At 48.5% G+C, this 20,346-nt stretch overlaps 1 protein-coding gene and 2 long non-coding RNA genes across 4 annotated transcripts; 1 reads left to right on the forward strand and 2 right to left on the reverse strand.

Annotated features, from left to right (window-relative positions):
* Positions 1 to 5,802: 5,802 nt before the first annotated feature.
* Positions 5,803 to 7,288, reverse strand: LOC129604393 (uncharacterized). Its single transcript, XR_008695213.1, has 2 exons — positions 6,214 to 7,288; positions 5,803 to 6,129 (listed from the first exon to the last, which is right to left on the reverse strand). It is a non-coding gene; the product is annotated as an uncharacterized LOC129604393 (long non-coding RNA).
* A 728-nt stretch (positions 7,289 to 8,016) lies between these two features.
* kcnc4 (potassium voltage-gated channel, Shaw-related subfamily, member 4) lies at positions 8,017 to 20,314 on the reverse strand. 2 transcript variants are annotated; one of them, XR_008695212.1, is made up of 5 exons: positions 18,917 to 20,314; positions 11,593 to 12,532; positions 11,174 to 11,350; positions 10,981 to 11,080; positions 8,017 to 9,044 (listed from the first exon to the last, which is right to left on the reverse strand). XR_008695212.1 is itself a non-coding variant. In XM_029157550.3 (4 exons), exons 1-4 carry the CDS (start codon positions 19,529 to 19,531, stop codon positions 8,977 to 8,979), a joined length of 1,800 nt encoding a protein of 599 aa, XP_029013383.1. In that variant the 5' UTR covers positions 19,532 to 20,314; the 3' UTR covers positions 8,017 to 8,976. The 2 variants fall into 2 exon arrangements, 1 of the variants encoding a protein (XP_029013383.1); XM_029157550.3 differs by lacking the exon at positions 10,981 to 11,080.
* On the forward strand, positions 15,915 to 16,952 carry LOC129604394 (uncharacterized). Its single transcript, XR_008695214.1, has 3 exons — positions 15,915 to 16,022; positions 16,277 to 16,381; positions 16,851 to 16,952. It is a non-coding gene; the product is annotated as an uncharacterized LOC129604394 (long non-coding RNA).
* Positions 20,315 to 20,346: the final 32 nt, after the last annotated feature.

The raw sequence follows: 20,346 nt of genomic DNA on the forward strand, positions 1-20,346 counted from the left end.
AAAGAGGCCGAGCTGCACCCTCACACCACGCATCCATCGTACCACGCGCATATTATGGGCTGTCGACAGGGATGCGGCGTCTCTGTACCTGTTGAGCTGCCAGGTCCCTCACCTGCTGCCCCTCGCAGCTGCTCGCTGTGGCCCAAACGGAGTCGTGAAAGCCTTTCATAAACACGTGGCCCCTGATGTTTGCATGGAACTGGAATGAAAAACAATGACAAAGCAGAGGATTGCAATCTGCTCCTAACTTCACTCTGCTGAGAGGGTTTAATGAAATGCCGCCCAGCTCCCACAGGCCACCGTGGAGTCTGCAGAGTGATATTACTTTAATTGATATTGCACTAAATTCATTTAGAGTTTCATTAAAGCGGAGGCCGATGCTGCAGCTGTGGACGTTTTGGCTTCACTGCTCGTGTGGGTGCAACCCACTTCCTGCCGGGTGCATTTTGCAGAACGTGTCACTATTCAGTTTCCTGTAAACAAATCTTTCTTCCCAGCACAGTGTAACAGAGTGCATTTGCTCATGTTTTAATGGGAATCCCACCTGCGGGCTCCCTTACAGATGTTTATCTAAAAACAGCACACGCGGCCAAGAGGCCACTTCCCATTTTCCCACTGCCCCGGCACCTGATCCAGGAAAAGACTGCGTCCCTGGACATTTTTCACACTTCGAGCGGCGTTTTCTTGGCAGACTGGCTTCGCGTGGGCGCGGATCCATCAGTCACATTCTCGCACGGCTCTTTTAGCTGCTGTCGGCTTCCACAGCGGAGGCCAGATGGCCCTGCACGAGGAGGCACCGGGACTCGACAGCCGCAACAGCTCATTACTGTTTTACCAGTTAATCTCACTGCAAACAAGGAAGGATATTTAAACCAGCTCTGCATGAATGGAGCTGCTCGTTAGAGTCACAGACAGTGAATTCACGAGGCTCTTTTCCTTCTTGCTGAAAACTCACAACTAACACTGACAAATGTTCATCACATTAAACCAGTTTTATTAACTCTTCTCATATTTATTGTTTCCTCAATGGAAATCATTTGTTCACATTTGTCAAATCACGTTTCAGGTTTTCGGGAAAACACTGAGCACATAAGCAAATGTTCTGCCACTACACAGTTTTACAGCTGTTAAAACAGTTATTCAATATTTACAGCAGTAATAGTTTGGGAAAATAGTTTAAAATAAGACTGAAACTGAACTGTTTACTTGTCTAAAAATACTCAGCAATGAATTATGATTTGTCACAAATGTGTGGTGAAGTGGCCGGGGGTATAATTAGTACTGGTAATCAGCTGCGAGTCTGTTTGGACAAAGAGAAACCGGCAGAACAGGTCAGGACAGGCAGCTGTTTCCACTTCATTTGTTTTTTCCTGTTGGATGAGCAACAAGTTGTGCACGAGGCGTCATGTGCTGCTGTGATAGCTGGAGAGGTCAATCATCTGTCAGAGAGAGGGGAAGCAGGAAGCCAGACGACTTTAAGAGGAAGATCTCATCTTGGAACCCTGGCTTTGTTTGTTTGTCTTAATTAAATGTGTGAAAGGACACAGAAACTTTAATTCATTATTTGCGCGCTGGGGTAATAGACATGTTAAATAGAAAGAGAACAGCAGAACACAAGCAGCGGCAATTATCTCTAGCTCTTCAAGCCCTGCTAGACTACAGTGCACCTTGTCTTCCTCACTCCCAATTAGACGGTTGAGGGGAACCGACAATCAGCTACCTTTAAAAACCGTGACCTGCGAAAGGGCAGCGTTAGTGTCTCACTCGCACCGGCGCTTGTGTGATATTGAAATGGAGCCAGAAATGTCCCCGCACAGTCAACAAACCCGGGCGACTGTGTTTTCAGCAAGAGCGTTTTAGCGAGGCAGAAAGAGCAGCTGCTGATGGACAGACATAGAAACCGGCCTCGCCCCAGTCCGCAAGAACAAAGGAAGGAACAACGCTCCGCTAATGACAGCGCTTTCAGTCAGTGTTTGTGCAGCACGTGATAGCGTTCAGTACTGTACGGAGTGTGTAGTGATATTCACATGAAAGCGTTCGGTATCTGGATGGTTGAAAGGTCGCAGGTAAACAGGAAAAGCACCGGGAGGTTTGAGGGAAGCCGGAGTTCAGTGGACAAACAAACACACGTCTCATCACATCACACTGTTGTAAGAGTGGAAACACTGCGAAACCAAGAAAACCTTTATGAATTAAAACCTAAAACTAAATATAAACTGATGTGTAAAGAGTTACATGCAATGACTTTCGTTTCATGTCTATTAGGCTTTACTGATCTAACAGTGAGTAGTACTAATATTACTCACTATACTGAAATCTCTCTCCATTGAAACTAATATATTTTTTATACCGAACGTTTCTTTCCTAATATTAACCTGACTGTTGTTGCTGCAACAAATATTTGTCAAATATTAAAAAACTAAATGAAGGTCTTGAACACACAAACTAGATGAGTGTTCCAGCCCTCGAGCAGATGGAGCATCATCATGGCGTCATCGGGTAAGCGCAGGTTGGGCCGCCGGCAGCAGCAGCTCAGGCAAATCTGGACTCTGCCCATTCTTTCAGATTTCTCTCCTGCAGCTCTGGGCGGGAGTGCGGTAAGTCGATTTTGTGAATAGATCCCACTTAATCGGACGTCTTAACCAAAAATAAACATCCTCATTTGACTCACCAGTTTCCCGTGGATCCTTCCGTCTGGTTTCTCTCGCTTGCTGCCGAACACACAGGAACTGCAGGAGGTGCAGAGGTGGGCTGTTGTGCCTTTCCTTGTGTGATCACTTGTTGCATCGATTGCTTCCCTGATTGAAGCTGCTCCTACATTGGTTGCTATGGTTACGGCTTGAGCCTCCACTTGACAGGATGTCTTGGATAAGAGAAGGCAAAGTTTGGAGTTGGAGTTTTAATTCCCGATCAGGCAAAATTAATATATGATGCACAGAAAGCAGGTTACGGCTCCTATAGTATAAGCAAATAGGCAGCATGTTTAACAACTTTACACTGTGTAAGAAACAGGGGCAGCACAATAACTCCTTGATGAATAACACCGGCGCCTCCCACTCACTGGACGCCTCATCACTTATGCATCAGCCATTTAACGTTTGCCAGAGCAGTCGAACAGGATGATTGCACCCATTCAACCCTTCCGTTAAAGTGCAGCTCTGAAACACCTCATCTATGATGACAGCTGATGAGCAGTGGGCAATGATTCGGACTGCTGCTCTCTGCATTGATCTCAGAAGGATGTAAACACTTCATTATGCATAAGTAATGACACCGTGCAAGTTCAAAAGTTTGCTACACTAATGTCAAGGCACAGTAACCGAGGCCTTTACCGCTCGAAAAGCAGCAGGTGTGATAAATATTCATGAGCTTTTTCTCTTTTAAACATTTTTAATTATTTCGATTTAAACTGTCGAAGACTGACTGAACATAAATAAATGGATCCAGCATTTCAGACACTTGCACTGGGAAAAGACCAGTACACTAATGGCCGTCTTTAGACATAATGGACAATCTCTTCTATATGAAAGCAACAATCTCACCCCCAATAAAAGGAATTTACTAAATGGTGGTAAAGGAGAGGCAGACAGCATGCGGTTCATCAGCTCCTCGTTGGGTTGAGTTTGTATTTCTTGGAAGAACGCTACGCGACCGCCGGGCTGTTTACATGCGCAGCCCGTGGGACGCGCTGTACAGTACCTGAGGAGGGGAGGCTGCCTTCTTAGAAGCAGCTGGCGCCGGGCCAACGGGCCGGGTCGCCTGGTGAAGGTTGATTACTGTATGTAGAGGTCGTCCTCCTGAGGAGCAAGTGTATCAGGAAACAAGAGGCGAAGGGACGTGTTTGAGGTTATGAATAGTTCAGCTTTTGTTGTACATGTTATTTTTGCTAGAGACATCATATTCAGGGAGTTTGTTTTTAATCCGAACTATGAACCCGGTGTGTGGGAAATGTTCTCCGAAACAATGCGCCTCCTCACAAATCCAGACATCATTTATTTTCCTCCCCGGTAATGAAGGCGCGCCGCTGCCTGCTCTGCAAACTGGCCCTCGATCACTCGTTATGATGCACATCATCCGAATCCTGCTGCAGCCGATGGAAAGAGAAAACAGCCAATTATTCAGCAGCGCAGGTGTTTATAGTCGGCGCTACGAATACAGTCCTGCACATTCATGAGCGTGTTTTGGTATTTCCACAGCATCTGTGGCTCTGGACACACTTAGCTGCACACACTGAATTGTTACTATACAGTATGATGTACACATTTCTCAGGTTACAACCAGAAAGGTGCTGCCTGAGAACCGCAGAGGACCTGAGTTCAACCAGCAAGAAGATCAAATACGCAGAGGAAAATAGCAGGTAGCTTCAAGGACCTTAGTGGGGGATTCTGATTAGGATCAATCAGACTTGAGCAGGAAGCAGGAAGTGATGTGATTTCTTAGTGACGAGAAGTCCCACAGATGAATTCTGCATAAGTTGAGGTCAGAGGGGATCCAGGCAGATGGAGGATTCGGCTGATGCTTCAGGTCCAACTCCTTCAGGGCGATGACTCCTACTGGGCTCCTGTTGGTGTTGTGTGAGGCCACTCTTTAAAAAACATGATATCCGTCTATACAGAGATGACCTCCTAACTAGAGTAGAAAATCTACCAGCCACACACACACACACACACACACACACACACACACACACGTTATAGCTGGCAAGTACACAAGTTGTGCATGAAAACGAGCAGCAACAGAAAAGAGGGACGCTGGCGTGATTCATAGACCACAAGGTTTGAAGCTGATGGAGCTGCAGATTCAAAGGCCAATTTCAATGTTCTTTTACTCGTGGACATTTTATTTTCCACTTTTTACTTTTCTGTCTGACACATACACACACACACACACACACACACACACACACACACACACACACACACACACACACACACACACACACACACACACACACACACACACACACACACACACAGAGGCACAGCAGCCCAGGGAGTGCTGTCCATTAGTGGCCCACAGGAGACTGGCCTTCTGCTCAACACATAATGCTTCTGTGGGAGGGGAAAAGTCCCTTTAGGAGGAAATAATTCTCCTGCTCTTCACAGATGATTACATCTGCTTCCACGCTCATGGCTCTGGACCGGGCTCGCGTAATTTTTTGGGTTCCGTTGTTATAGCGGGCTTTGCAGATTTAGGGCGGTTGTAATGATGAGGCACACTGTTGTCACATCGGCACTGAACGTGGGAGCTGAGGTGTTTTTGTCCGGCTGGCACTTCCCACTCATAAACCACTTTTCCATAGTTAGAGAGGCCATTAAGAGATTCATAGTTAGCTCTGCCTCATCAGGAATCCTAAACAGACTGCATTACTGTACTTCCATGCTGTAGTAATCTTTAGAATAGTCCTCTCTAATGCTCCACACTGCTTTAAAAGGTGGACGACTCTTGGACCTGGACAGTGGAAAAGGAAAAAAACTCACAGCCCCCAAAGCTCCATCTGCACAGCAGCCACAGTCTGCGTCTGTTTGCCTCCAGCTCCGACGGGGCCAGTTTCACTAAAGCCTGGGAACACAGACAGACGTCAGCACTGCAAAGGATTCACACATGTTTGATGTGGAGTCTTAGTGGCTTTACTGTGACTTTGTATTTATAATTATATCATAGACTTTCAGTGTAAAACTTTCTATTTAATATCTATTCAATTTCATATTGAATAGTGATGCAAAAGCCAATGTCATCCTCTGTTTTTGCAAACATCCCATCCCTTAAAAAAAAGTAAAGAAGCAACTTGCTGCAAATAGATTAATGAGAGTGTTTTATTCTAAAAGGAATAAGTTGCACAAAGTGAATTCAATACATTGATCCAATTCATAGGCCACGATAGTCCAGCAGTGATAAATAATTCATATATGGACACTCTTCATCTCTTGTGCATAGTGGAAACTCCACGTAGCCTATTCTAGGCCGGCCTCTGAATTACATGCGCATAAAGGAAGTTTGTTCTTCATCCAGGAAAGATTAGACGTCAGATTGCTCCCTTTTCCACCGCATCACATAAATGAATTCAGCTGTGGAATGGCTCGGGCCGCCGTTCTCCATGGAAACTGTGTTCAATATTGTCATGACAACCTTTAACAGACGAGGGAAAAAAATTAAACAAGGAATGAGGGGAAACAAAGAGGTGGAGAAGTCAACAACGGCAGATTCTCTTACAGCGCTGATTCGCCCTCCTCTGCCTGAGCTCATCGCGCTTCATGACCTGCAGCTCTGCAGACCTGTCGCCTTTCCCCCGGCTGCAAGGCTCCGCCGTAAAATGGAGTCTGTGGGAGTGGTGTTAAGAAGCCAAGGTTTTAAGAAAAAGGCCAGGAGAAACCTCAGCAAGACTAGAAGAACAGCCACAATGACTCTCCTGCATTAAGTAACAAAAATGTCTTGTCTGGAACAGGCTCTTAAATATAATGTGTTCTTCCAAACATGGTTTCTAACATGGTATCTCAAATAAAGCCACTCAGACCAGGATTACTCAAAAATAACATGAGCTTTCTCAAAGAGGACCACAAACATGATTACTCAAAACTACATAGATATGTCACAACACAAAAATATTTATGGATTCATGAAGCGATGCAGTTTACGTGGACCCGTGGCATGAAGGACAGAAGAACCAGCAGAAAAAGTGTGAATGGGATGGTGAACAGGTGAACTGGGTTAGATGATTAGAACTGCTGAAGGGAGACAAAGAGGAGGAGCAGGAAGTGGGCTAAATACAAGGGGCGTGGCTGGAGGTGAGTGGGCGTGGTCATGCACAAGGGGGCGTGGTTAGAAAAGCGAGAGCCACTAGGCAGAGTCAGACCAGGGATCATAACAGGCCTCCAGAGCATGTGATGCTGCCTCACTAATGGAGTTATTCAGGCTTAGAAGACTATCAGCTACTCGATGGAGGCTGCTTTGTGATGATGGAGCCATCAGATAATGTCACTCAAACAAACCAAATAAAGTGCTGAGACATTCGCAGGTTTAGGCTTCTTAGGATTTACCTCTAGAGGGATAAAGAGAGAGATTCTCATGGTTATGGTGAAACCTGATTGCTGCCCATTTGTGACTGACATGTTATAACAGGCAGCGACTGCATTAGGAGCCACTGCAGCTCAAAGCGCATGAAATAATCAAATGTCCTCCCGCCGCTCTGCTCGTCCCTGACCGGCCAGCGTCTCACTCCATATTCAGCTTTGTTTGTCTCCTTTCATATTCATACAGTCTTTGTGAGTTCCCCCGTAACCCCCCCCCCCCCCCCCCCGGTCCTTCATCACAGCTGAGGTGTGCGTGTTTGCATGTGAAAGCCAGAGAGGAGGAGGTTACGGAGGCAGCGCGGCAGTGATTAGTGTTGCCTGTCATCCCGCATCTCCATGGAGACGTGGTCTGTGTGCCTGCACCTTCAGCGCACCATCATGGCGGCACTGCTGCTACACACCATCAACCAGGCCGTGTCACTACAACAAAGAGCTGTACAGCAGGTAACACTCCTCAATATCTGCAAAGTGGATGGTTAACGAAAAAAAAGACTCCAGAATAAAATCTGAGAGTAAAACACAAAAATGTTGTTTACGAGGGACATGGGAAAGTGTTTTATTTGTATATCTGCATAGAAACATGTGCCTACAATACAAACACACACACACACACACACACACACACACACACACACACACACACACACACACACACACACACACACACACACACACTGGACTGGATTAAGACCCATCATAGATCTGCTGTGGGCTTCACCATCATCACTTCTGTTGTTTACTAAAAGGCAAAATATGAAAATAATAATCTTGGTCAACAGCTATTTTCATGGTGCATATACAGGAAAAAAAGAAATAATTAAGGACTGATCCATAATTATTGAACAGTGCTACATAGATACTGTACATACAAATATACATACACCTGTGCTTGTACATAACTACAGACCTTTAGATCAGGCCACAAACAGAGTCTAGTGATGAAATGGACTTTCCCTTTGTTTATTAAACATAAGGCCACTACGGTCGACCATGAGGAATATGTCAAAAGTCACAAGTGAAAGAAACCAAACGCCTCCTGCTTCTCTCCCGACGCAACCCGACGTGTCCGGCAACAAATCGCATTACATTACTGCACACATTTAAGCTTCATTACTCAACATGAGGCACGAGCGGAACTGATGGCACTGCACTGGGTGTGTTTTCACTAACCGTGGTTCTGATCGCCTGCATTTGGTCCTCAGTGGATCATCAACTGTAAAAGACAAATAATACTGCTCCACAGGTTTAAGCTATTACTGTACAAGGATTTACAAGCCACGGACGTCGGCGAACAGAAGGCAGAGACTCCGGGTCAGCGGCGCCGAGAAAGGAGCGATGATTTCAAGTTTTCTAACCCTAGTTCACAGTCACAGTTTGGCTGCACAAAACCATATACGCAAGCGTTTGTGTGTTCTTGTTCTATAGCTGACGACATCTATGTCCGACGACGAGGAGCGAGTCACAAAAGAACCGATTGTTTCTGTACGCTTTACATCTTATGACTTTAATGAATAAATAAGCAGCAAAGGTGGAAACCTGTTCGTCAGCTCCAGCAGGATGTGCAGGTTCAGATTTACAGTTTGCTTGATCCAAACGTGAGCCTTAATATCAAAACGCAAGTCCTGGTGTGCAGTTTTAGGCTGAAGTATGACATATGCACGAAATAATATGGACACCAGTTGTTCAATAAACCATACAATGGGAATCATGCAACACATGCAGAGCGCTTTGTGAAATATAAATGACTTTACATGTAATAAACCTGTTATGATGCTTTATAACCAGAAACATATGAGAAATAGGTGTCTGGAATAAAAAGAGTCTGGTGCACAGTTCATTCACGCAGCAGAAGGAGGCCGAGGCCGGAGGCGGCGCCTGGAGCAGCAGGATCACGCTCCTCTCGGCATCAGGTCAGCGTGGTGACCTCCGGCTGAGCGTAGCTCCCGGTGGCGGCGAGGATGTCTTTACAGCTCTCTGTGAGCACACAAACAAACGTGATGTGAGGACGAAGGATAAAGCCTAAACTCTGAATGTAACGTTTCAGTTTGACTCCACACACGAATCCTCCCTACAGATTCCACCGACAACGCTCAGCGTTGACCACCCACTGTGTTAATGGAAACCTATTAGTGGCAATCATCCAGAGGAGTCACTAGAGAGTATGAAAGCTCACTCGAGCTCTTTCTGCTCATCTGTGCACGCATCTGATGCCTCCTCTTAGCAGCACTTGAACTGTTGCCCACATCATTACGCACTTGTCTTAAAGAAACAAGCGAGTGGTCGCTCACGTTCGCGTTAGCGCAGCGCGTGTTCGTGCTGCACGTCTAAATGAAGACGTGAAATGCTGCTGTAATGACTCTAATCGCTTCAAATGTGCCCATATTTAGTTCCCGCGGCGCGACGTTTCCTGTCGCCGATAGCCATCTGAGCAGCTTCCTGTCGTGCTGCTCGGGTGAAATAGTATCCGCCCCTCGTATCTGCCGGCCCTGGAATTGACCCAACATGGTCCCCTATGGGCATCGATCTGAGGAGCGGAGCCACCGGGTCATCGTCTGTCTCCATCTAGGACCTCAAAATGGCTGCAGACACAAAGCCCTCATTGGCCTGTCACACAAAATCAAGCCTGTTCCATTTTAGCCCCCGCTGCTGCCGTGTTGAATACTGGATATGAGAAACTCTGAATGTCTCCTCCAATCAGCTTTTGGGGGGTCGTTTGCTTTAAAATGTGTTTTGTATGTGTGATTTCACACAGTAATAGACTGAGATGTCATTATCCACACACTCACTAAAAACAGGTCTCTCTCTCTCTCTCTCTGATTAGTTCTGAGGTGCTCTGGTTTTGCTCAGCCTGTCGCTGCTTTTCTCTCCTGCACGAGCGGAGCATCTTATTTAATGTGTTCATAAAGGACTGGGGCGTAGCTTCCCTACTGTGACTGCGAGGATGAGAACTGAATATTGAGCAGTGACTTCATCCCTTGAGGATAACTACAGCGTATAAATCTCCTCCTTCTGGTTTATTTGACAGATAAAACTGGAATTTGCTGATTTTGTTGTCGTCCGTATGTGACTCCGTGCCGTTAGCCCACACGGATCTACAACACTCAACACATGTGGTCACTGAGGCTTTTAGGAAGCGCGTTCAATTACACTTCGGGTTTAATGGCCTCAACAAAAAAAGTGGAGGTATTTATTCAGACGGGAGCCGAGCCGTGAGTGCACCATTTGTGCGCTGTTGTTTTCCTCGACAGTGATGTGCTAATGAGCGCGGGATGAAATACGCAGCGGAGTGCAGTTTTGCAGGAAAACACCTTCGGAGTCACCGGCCGGGCTGTTTGCAGGATGTTGGCAGGGTGGGACGTGTGCTCAGGATGTTAGGACAAATATAGACCCGCTCCTCAAACGGGGCTGTCAGGTACTTGGGAAATTCAAATGAGTGAGTGAGATCCAGCGACGGCTCAAGTGGAGAGAGCCGGAAAGGGGAACTTAGCATCACGTTCTGCTCTGTGCTTCCCTTTAACTGTGTTTCCTCATCAGTAATTATGCTGTGGCAGGAGTCTCCCAGTCTTGATTAAGCCTCTGGCAGCTAAAAAATAGCAAAATTATAAATACTGTATGAAGTGCATAGTAATGTAAGGTCGGCGGCGTGAGTCTGAGGACAGGCCTCATCTACTGTACGCTGTGGTCGACAGCTAGCAAAGCCTCCATCAGCTGCCGCCCTCGACGCAGAGACGTGAGCTCATGACAGAACCAGGATCAGCTAAAGAACCCAAATGCACTTCTATGCTTCCTTGCAGATGTTCGACAGGTGTTGTGAGAATAGAACTCTTCAATTCAGACATAGGAATGTTTACTGAAGGTTCCCTTCCCTTCAGCAGCAACATATTGTCCTGGACCATAGAACCAATCCCACCTTCAAAAGCTGTGAAGCCAATGCTCCACTGGCCTGATTCCTACAACTCTATCACGTCCTGTATGTCTCCCTCATGCGTCCATCCTCCCGCTCCTCCTTTCTATTTCCACAGAATTTGGGCAGGCTTACTTTTATTATTACAATTATGTAATTGTGGCCATCTTAAGCTCTTCATTGTGTAAATGTAACCCACCCGTGTGGACGTTGAGGTCCCCTGAGGCTAAAAGGAAGCACGTGGCCTCCTTCATGGTCTTGTCGCGCCCTCGGGGGCACCGCAGGGTCCACTTTTCACTCGGGGACAGAGGCTGCGTCAGGCTGCAGCCTTCCTCCTCTGACAGCGCCACGTTGGCGTCCCCGTTCTGTTTGGAGTCTGACAGGAGAACAAACAGACGCATGAGCGTGAACGCCAGAGCTCCCACGGAGCCTCCGCCATGTTGGGACAGCAGACAGGTGTGGTTTATGATGCTTTACTGTATTGTATGTAATAAAAAAACTCTATATGAATAAATAAATCATATAAAATAATAAACTATAATAAACTTAAACCCAGCATGACTAAATGCTGCAGTGTTTTGGGAGAACTAACCCTTTACTACTGCAGCGCAGCCTGACCTGAGCGGTTCCTGCCGATGCCCTCGTCAGCAGCCAGGGGACACGTGTCGCTCTGGGTGCTGTCTCTGTGCGAGTTCGTCTCCGACTTCATGAACGAGGCGGAGTCGGTCGCGGGCGCGTCCGGGTTGGGGTTGTGCTTCTTCTTCTTCTTGGGCAGCTTCTGCTTGGCCATGGCCAGCGAGTAGTACATCCCAAAGTTGTTGACGATGACGGGCACCGGCATGGCGATGGTCAGCACCCCCGCCAGCGCGCACAGCGCCCCCACCATCATGCCCAGCCACGTCTGCGGGTACATGTCGCCGTAGCCGAGCGTCGTCATGGTGACCACCGCCCACCAGAAGCTGATGGGGATGTTCTTGAAGTGCGTGTGGTTGGAGCCGGTGGGGTCGTCGGGCCTGGCGCCGATCCGCTCGGCGTAGTAGATCATGGTGGCGAAGATGAGCACGCCCAGCGCCAAGAAGATGATGAGCAGGAGGAACTCGTTGACGCTGGCCTTCAGCGTGTGGCCCAGCACGCGCAGGCCCACGAAGTGGCGCGTCAGCTTGAAGATGCGGAGGATCCGGACAAAGCGGACCACGCGGAGGAAGCCCAGCACGTCGCTGGCGGCTTTGGACGACAGGCCGCTGAGGCCCATCTCCAGGTAGAACGGCAGAATGGCCACGAAGTCAATGATGTTCAGCGTGTTCTTGACGAAGAGCAGCTTGTCGGGGCAGCAGATGATGCGCACCAGGAACTCGAAGGTGAACCAGACCACGCAGACGCCCTCCACCAGGGTGAGGATGGGCTTGGTCACCATCTCCTTCCGCGCCACCTCACGCGTGACGTTCCCCACGACGACGCGCCTCGTCCGGTTCTGCAGCTCGTTGAAGGCCTCGTGGGTCTCCAGGCAGAAGGTGGTGATGGACACAAGGATGAAGAAGAGAGAAGCCAGCGCCACTCCCTGCATGAGACAAAAGCTGCATCAGTTCATTTTGTTTTAAATTACACGTGGCACAAAGCCTTTGTTACTGTTTTTCAGTTCCTGTAATATATACAGGAATTAGTCCATCAAGTTATTTTTATCCCCTGCACAGTATTAGAAGGCTCAGAGATGAGGAGAGGAGGACGTGCCAGTCAAGTCTGTAAAGTGGTGACATGTTTTTAGGGATCGTTTCCAGGGTGATTGACAGCAAACAAACTAAAATAATGAAGGCACTTAACTTTGGCAGCGGAATGTGAGAAGAAACAATGTTGAGAAGTTAATGAAGTCTTTTTTTGCAACTAAAACAGCTTTTTTCTGTAACGCTGTGCAGCGTGTGGCCCTATTTAAAAAAAAAAACAATCACAATAAAATATATGCTGGAACAAGCAGACTGAGACAGATTGGATCAACCTTAAAAAGGGCAGTAGATACTGGACTCTGAAAATAATAACAAAAAATTTAAATTTACATACCACAGTAGTTTACCACTACCTGTTAATTTGCATATTATTTTCTAATAAACTGGCAAAGGTTTATGCAGCTGTAGATTGTAAAGGAGAGTCCTAAATAAATTGTAAGTGGGTAATTAAAAAAATCTTAATTAAATCTTCTTAGTTAACCTTAATTAGAGGCGACATGATGACGTTGACCTGGGCTATGCTCAGAGCAGACAGCAGGGGGCGCTCGTGTGGCACCAACACTAAATCACCATAAGAGGCTTTCCAGTGTATGAGGAATAAAATTGCCACTTGTAACATTTTGTTCAGACAACGGAGCCTTCGGGTTGTTCTGGTGAGAACAGACATCAGAAAGACTGAGAGGAGCAAAAAGGAGCACAAGAAAACAGCAGCATTGATCCTGCTAATAAAGGAATAAATGCAATAGAATGATAATAATGTCTTACAGATGCAAAAACTCAACATACATAAATCAGTGATGGGGCTGCATGGCATCTGTTTTAACACAGCGCTCGCGCATCCCCATGTCTTTTATTGTTTACTGAAACCTGGAAAAAACTGAAATGCCTCACCGAGCCTTCTAATCTTCCAGATAAATATGTACCTGTGCCCTGTATCCACTTGGCGACGTCTCCCCAGGGAGCTTTCACACAACATCCAGCTTTATAGCATTTAACAGCAACAAATACAGGCAGCAAGGTGCATCCCAGTCAGACTAACAAAATAAACCTGAGCTGGAGGGTTTATAGAGTAAAATGTCTGTTTGAAACAAAAGGTGAAAACCTGTGTGTGTGTGTGTGTGTGTGTGTGTGTGTGTGTGTGTGTGTGTGTGTGTGTGTGTGTGTGTGTGTGTGTGTGTGTGTGTGTGTGTTTCCCTCCACGCCGCCGCTTTTGAAGCCGCTCACACCTCCGATCCCCCGAGAGGTCGGGGCCTGGAGCGCGGTAGCAAAAAGGGCGGCTGTGAAGCGAGGCCCCAGGAGGAGCTCCCATGGCCACAGGTTCAGTGAACATCACCAGCGTGAGCATGTGAGAAGGGCGCCTCCCTTCAGCATCTTCAGCTGGGTCATTGTCCTTATTTAAAATGTGTCTGAAGGTACTAGTAATGTATTTTACCATACTGCATCATTAAACCTGACTGTTTTAATATTTATTTCAAGTCTTTATCTGAAAATGTAGAGTTTTTCCATTAACGCTGAATTTAAATAAATAATCTATCAAACTCATTAATTAAGCGCCCATGCATCCACAGCTCCCCTCGGAACTCCAACACTCTCACACAGACGAGAAATGTGCTTCCACTGGTTCCCCCCGTTTCCTCGTTAGCACCTGATAATTAAGCCGATCTCCACTAAAGTGGGTTCCGCTTCCGCTGCGAAAAATGGCCCCCGCTCCTCATCAGCCGGTGTGAACGGGGGCGGTCCCTCTGTGGCGAGCGTCGTCACTGCGCCCCGGAGCAGGAGCGCATTACAGCAAGCTCCACGCCGACGTCGGCCATTAAGCAAACCAAGCAACAGGTGCGACGCCACAGCTCCACCTCCCACCAACGGCCAGTGAGCTCCGCTCCCACATGCAAATACAGCTGCGCATACAAGCTGCATTTACAGCCAAACTAATGTCACCGCTAAAGAGGCTCTGAAGTGGGTGACAGCACATTAATAAATGCAAATCAAATATATGAGGCAGCAGAGACTGTAAAGCAAAAAACTGTCTTGATTAACGGGGCTAATAATAACTGATGGTATTTATCAAAAAGCACTTTTACCATTTACCTCTAAGTGGAATTCAATGTGACATGAGACCGTTACTGAGTCATTTCTAAAGGTTCTATGAGTCTTTACTCCTCTTACTTTGCTCCAGGGATTTGAGCTGAAAATGGCCTGACTCACCATCAGTCAGATCTCTGCATCGGCCTCACTCCTATTTATAATCTATTCATTCCAAGTGCCATTAATCTTCCAGGTGAGTATAAATAACCACCGTTCTGCAGCTGCTTCTCGTCCGCTTGATTTATTTTGACCAAAGGTACTGAGTTCACACCAACAAACCAGCAGCAACCAAATAATAAACGGCGAGGGCTCGCGTTTACTCCGAGGCCAAACAGTTTATGCCCGAAGCAAACAAAGCTGGGCCTGTGCAGCGCACGCACGGCCCAGTGGCTGTGCTCATAAAAGGCCTGGGCGTCACATGACCCGGCCCGAGGGCGCGGGAGCTGCCTCGTCTGCCTCGTCTGCCTCGTCGCCGCCTTCGTCTTCGTCAGCCGCTCGCACGGCTCTGCACGATATCCCATTTACACGTCAGCAGCGCAAATGCTCAACGCTGTATTATGGCCGTTTTGGGTTTAGCGGCTCCTGAGGGGCTGCTGTGATAAAAATATGGCTTCCTCATTATGTGTGGGTTTGCCACAGCACCACCGCGGCGGTTTCATCCATTAATAATGACAAGGTCTCATGATTATGACTGTAGATGCTTTAAGGATATGAATGACGGGTTCGTGGCGATGACTCAGTCTTCTGATGCCAAAAACGTATGAAGTGAAGGTCACGGTGCGTTTCCTAGAGGGGGCAGCGTGACGGGGGTCCGGGCCCATCTGGTGGACCCGCGGTGGTGCAGCGGGCGCCAGGCGGCGTGTGGCAGCTGGGGAGCGCTGCCGTCTGCAGCCGCCGCAGCCGCCGTCTGCAGTCGACGGAGGAGCGCAACAACAGCTGACGGGCCAAAAACAAGCCGGGGCCAGAGAGTGGACAAAGGTCAAAGGTCAGCGACAGCACACGCTGACCCTGTGCTAGAACCTGTGCTGGGTGTGTATCTGCTGAAGCTGCTGCAAGTAGAACGAGTGCCAAGTTCAGCCTTGAAACAAATAAGATGGAATCTCGCCCGAAAATCCCAGCGTGCAGATAAATAATCAGCGACTATTCAGAGGCGCTCATTAGCCGAAGGCGTTCGAACCTCTACAAATAGGAACCAATGAAAACAGACTCGGCGCAAAGTTAAATATGTGGATTACTGAACTGAACGTAAGTTTCTGCAGCGCTAAGCTGAGACATGAGGAGGATAAAATCATACTGAATATGCTCCGCTGGGTCTGTCTGCTGGAAAATACACGTTTTTTTCAGCTGAATGTTTCTACTTCAGGTCGTTTGTTTTTTCAAGGAAACATCCAAACACAACTCAGACACAACAAACCACAGGATGATCACCGCTCCGTGGCTTTATGGAAGAAAGATCCTCAAAGTGATGCGCATGCATTGATTTTTGTACTTCTCCGCAGAACAAAGTCGTCGACGCCTCGCGGAGTGGATGCGCGCGCGAGGAGCTTCCGCCGCAGGCGCCGCGTTATTGTTCAACAGCTGGGCGTCACACCGAGGCGCGACGTGTGAGAATATGCCTCATAATGAGCAATAATACACGCCACTGCTTTTGAGCCAACGCTAATTGTTTGTTTATCATCGTGTCAGCTGCAACAAGACATCTGCAAATGTGCACTAAAAAGTATCTACACTTTATAGGACTTTAAAATGTTAATACATAAGTCAGAACCTTTATCATAGTCTCGCTGGCTTATGCTATTCAATAAATTTCATGCGCTAACGGCACAAATGAAAGTTAAATCAGCTCAGTATCTATACGCTGAAACAAGCAGTTGTGATATTTATTGTATTTATTGTTCAAACCCATTTTTTATTAACTGCTTGAACCACCTTTAACCTGATGACCCCCCCCCCCCACAGAACTGTCTTTTCCTGTCTTTTCCATGATGGGAGTCACTCCAGACCCTGATTTTACTCTTCAGCACATCCAGCGCTTTGTGGCGCTGACCTTTTGCTCTTTTTCCGCCCCGGCAGCGTCGCGGCTCGTCTCTGTGGTCTCTGGTAAAGTTCAGGAGCGCTGCTCGGCTCTGTTTGCGGAGCCGGGGCTACTTCGACTGGTTAACACAGACGTTATCGGGCTCCAGTCGATCCTTGGGGCTTCAGCGGCTGCGCTGAGGTTCTGTTCACCTCGCTGAGCCTCCTGTGTTTGCTGTCTGTTGTCGGATCGCCGGCTCCAGCTGACATTTACACTGGTGACCTCAGAAGCCTTGCCAATACAGTCCCTTTGTGTGCTTAATTACTGGACATAAAATCATGACAAACATGGTGTACTGTTTGTTGGTGTGTGTCAAGCTTAGCTCCTTTAGCTCTTCAAACCCAGTGTGATGCAGTGGAGCCATTACAGCTATTACAGCATCTCCTGCTGCATCCTCGCACGCTGGGAGGCTCCATATGATGCTCTCATGACATGTGATTTGTGTGCGGCGCTATCATTAGCGCACAGCGCTCGTGTGTCGACTTTCACAGGGCTGCGCCTTCCCAGAGTCAGATTACGTGAGATGAGCTTGAAGGGTATTTGAAATAAAAAGGCCATAAAGGTAATGCGAGTCCCTCAAAATGCACTTTAGATCCTTTTAGAAGGTCGGCAGAGCAGACCCGGCCCGGGAGGAAATGGACAGAGAACATTAGGTCCGGGTCAATACGGATCAGGCCCCGCTCATTCTTATCGCGTGCTTCCAGTCAACGCGGCGGCGCTTGCGCGCGGCCTCGCTGGTCCTGAATGACTCATTCACGCGTATGCGGCGGCGGCGGCGGCGGCGGCGGCGGCGGCGATGGCGGCGCGGGTCCCCTTCAGCTTCGGCAGCTGCGACTCAGCGGCTGCGAACGCCACCTGGACGAGAAGCTAAAATGGACAGCGGGGCTGGCGTGAGGCAGGAACATAGCGTGTCTGGCTATGGATAGAGCGCTCAGCACCTGAAGCGGACAGACCAGCGCGTCGGCGCCACGCGCCGTTCCCCCTCTGCTGCTGTGACACTCGCTGGTTGTGCTGCTGTTGTTGCTGAGTCATTAGTCGTACTCGTGAGAGCTTACAGCTGGATGATACAACGCAGGACTCACTCGTTATTGTAGCAGAAAAGGCCCAAATGGGTTTGTTTAATTGGTAAAAGCATGTGTAAATAAACTCATTTAGGAGATTTGATGAAGCGGTTTCTTATAAAACCAGGAAATGACAAGTATTCAGGTATTTTCTGTCACTGTTTGAGTGCCTGGACCCGTTTCACAGTAAACTGCTGTATGCCCTGCAGCTTTTCAACCACTTGTGTTTTGAGGACCCTCGAGTTGAAACCTTGAACAGCTTGTGTGGGAACACTTCAAATTGCATTTTTCTCTATTTTCAGCCCTTTGCTACAATGTTGCAACATATTTAACTGTGAAGTGAGGATCTGCTGCTTGCACGATTGAACTGCTGGACAGACTGATGCTAAATGACGGGAACTACAGTCGGATACGACCGTCCTGTCGTGAACCCTCCTATGAGTGGGGGAACTTTCAGGAGCATCTAGAACAGAGGATGAAGATCCAGAACAGAAGACCTGAGCAGCCTGAGGATATAGTGATAATCATATATATGAAATTCAGGTGAGTTTTCTATGTCTCTTTCTTGGACGGAGCATGAATGTCTTGATTACTGTCATTTCCTACTTTAGTGACCACTAACTATTATTATACTACTAATACTACTACTAGTATACTACTATACTACTAATATACTACTATTATTATTATTAACTATATTATAACTATATAAACTAATTACTAGGAAGCTCTACCCCGGTATCATTTTATTTTATTTGGTGTCATTGTTTGTGGTCTTTATACAGAACCTCAACTCAACTCTCAAACATACTGCGGACACGCTGGAGCAGATCCTGGAACGCTGGCATCGCTTCAGCTCACACTCAATAAATATTCCCGGTCTCTCAAACTTGCGCTACCTGTCGCTGCTGAGGCCTGATTGGCTGAGCGCCGCGGAGACACCTGTTGACTGACTGGCACGAGTCCAAGGCCGTCACGCGCGCTCAAAGACCCGCTGGACTCACCCTGGCCGCTCTGGACGAGTACGGGTCGTCGAACAGGGCCCAGACCTTCGGCTGCCACACGTCGCAGCAGCCCCTCGACCTGTCCGGACAGTCCTCGATGCCGAACCGCCTCGGCATCTCCCTGTCGTCGTCCGTGTCGTCCGGGTCGGGGGGTTCGAATATCTCCAGGGCCTCCTCCGCGTCCCGGTGCTGCCTGTAGGTCATCCAGCAGCACGGCTCCACGTCGGTCTCGTCGATGCCCCAGAACGCCAGCTCCTCCTCGAACAGCGGCCCGCACACGTCGGCCGGGCAGTGCAGCTTGCCGGTCCGGTAGTAGTTGAGCACGTAGGCGAAGATGCCCGGGTGTCTGTCGAAGAAGAACTCGGCGACGCTCGGGGGCGCGGAGTCCGAGTCGGAGCTGACCTGCGCGTCCGAGTCCAGGAGCCACGCGAGGCGGGTCCCCGGCAGCGTCCGCAGGGTGCTCTTGTAGGTTTCATGCCGAGTGCCGCCCACGTTGATGATGATTTTGTCCGAGTCTTCGCCCCTGGCCATCTCCTCCTTCAGACATGATTTGGACGGAGGCTTGTTTCCTGACTTGCGCCCTCGGTAAGACGAAACACACACCGAGCTGATCATTTAGACGCAGAGACCTTCCGGCCGTCCGCCCTCCGTTACAACCTGGTCCAGTCGTGCAAAAAAAAAAAAAAAAATCAAAAAATCAACGCGGAATATGTCCTCATTTCAGACCACGTTGCTCCCAATGGTCGGTGTTCATTTATCCAAACGCAAAGAGGCGCTCAGTCAAAACCACCTGTTACCAGACTGAAGCAGAACGGAGTGAGGCTTGAGGCACTTCTGCAAATTAAACGGCTCTACAGATTTCCAGTGCGTTTTGCATGGGCGAACTCTAACGCTGCACTCATTTCCCGTCTGCACGTGTACAGACGCCCTCAACAGAAACGGCGCATTGGCTAATTACGCGCGGCTCCGCGGGCCTGCGTGTGAGCCGCGCGGGTCGAAGTCAGGTGTCAGTCCTCGCCTCTCGCGCACAAACATCCAGAATTCGGCAAGGCTTCGGTCCACAACTACTCCTGACAACTTTTCCGTTCGCCACGCGAGGCCCACGCGCCCGATTGCGAGGCAGTCGCGCGCTTAATTGTGCACCGAAATATCTCAGCGGTCCTCGGCGAGCGCGCCAGATGCGGGGCTGTTTTCCAGCGGGGATCTGTTGCTTCTCCACAAGTCGCCGCTTCTCCCTTAGCGACACAGCCCGGTTGGATGGCGCTCTCAACTACAGGCTCGGCGGGTTAACTCTTTGGCTGCCGGAGAAAGGTTGGCGCATTATTGAACCACTCCCTCTAATTGGACCGAGAGGACGGGCTGACGAGCGACGGAGCGGCGCGGCTGGCGCGTCGAACCGCACGTTTTTAGCCTGTAGCGTCGTCCGTATT

Source organism: Betta splendens, chromosome 7 (assembly GCF_900634795.4).
Source record: "Betta splendens chromosome 7, fBetSpl5.4, whole genome shotgun sequence".
Lineage (NCBI taxonomy): Eukaryota > Metazoa > Chordata > Actinopteri > Anabantiformes > Osphronemidae > Betta > Betta splendens.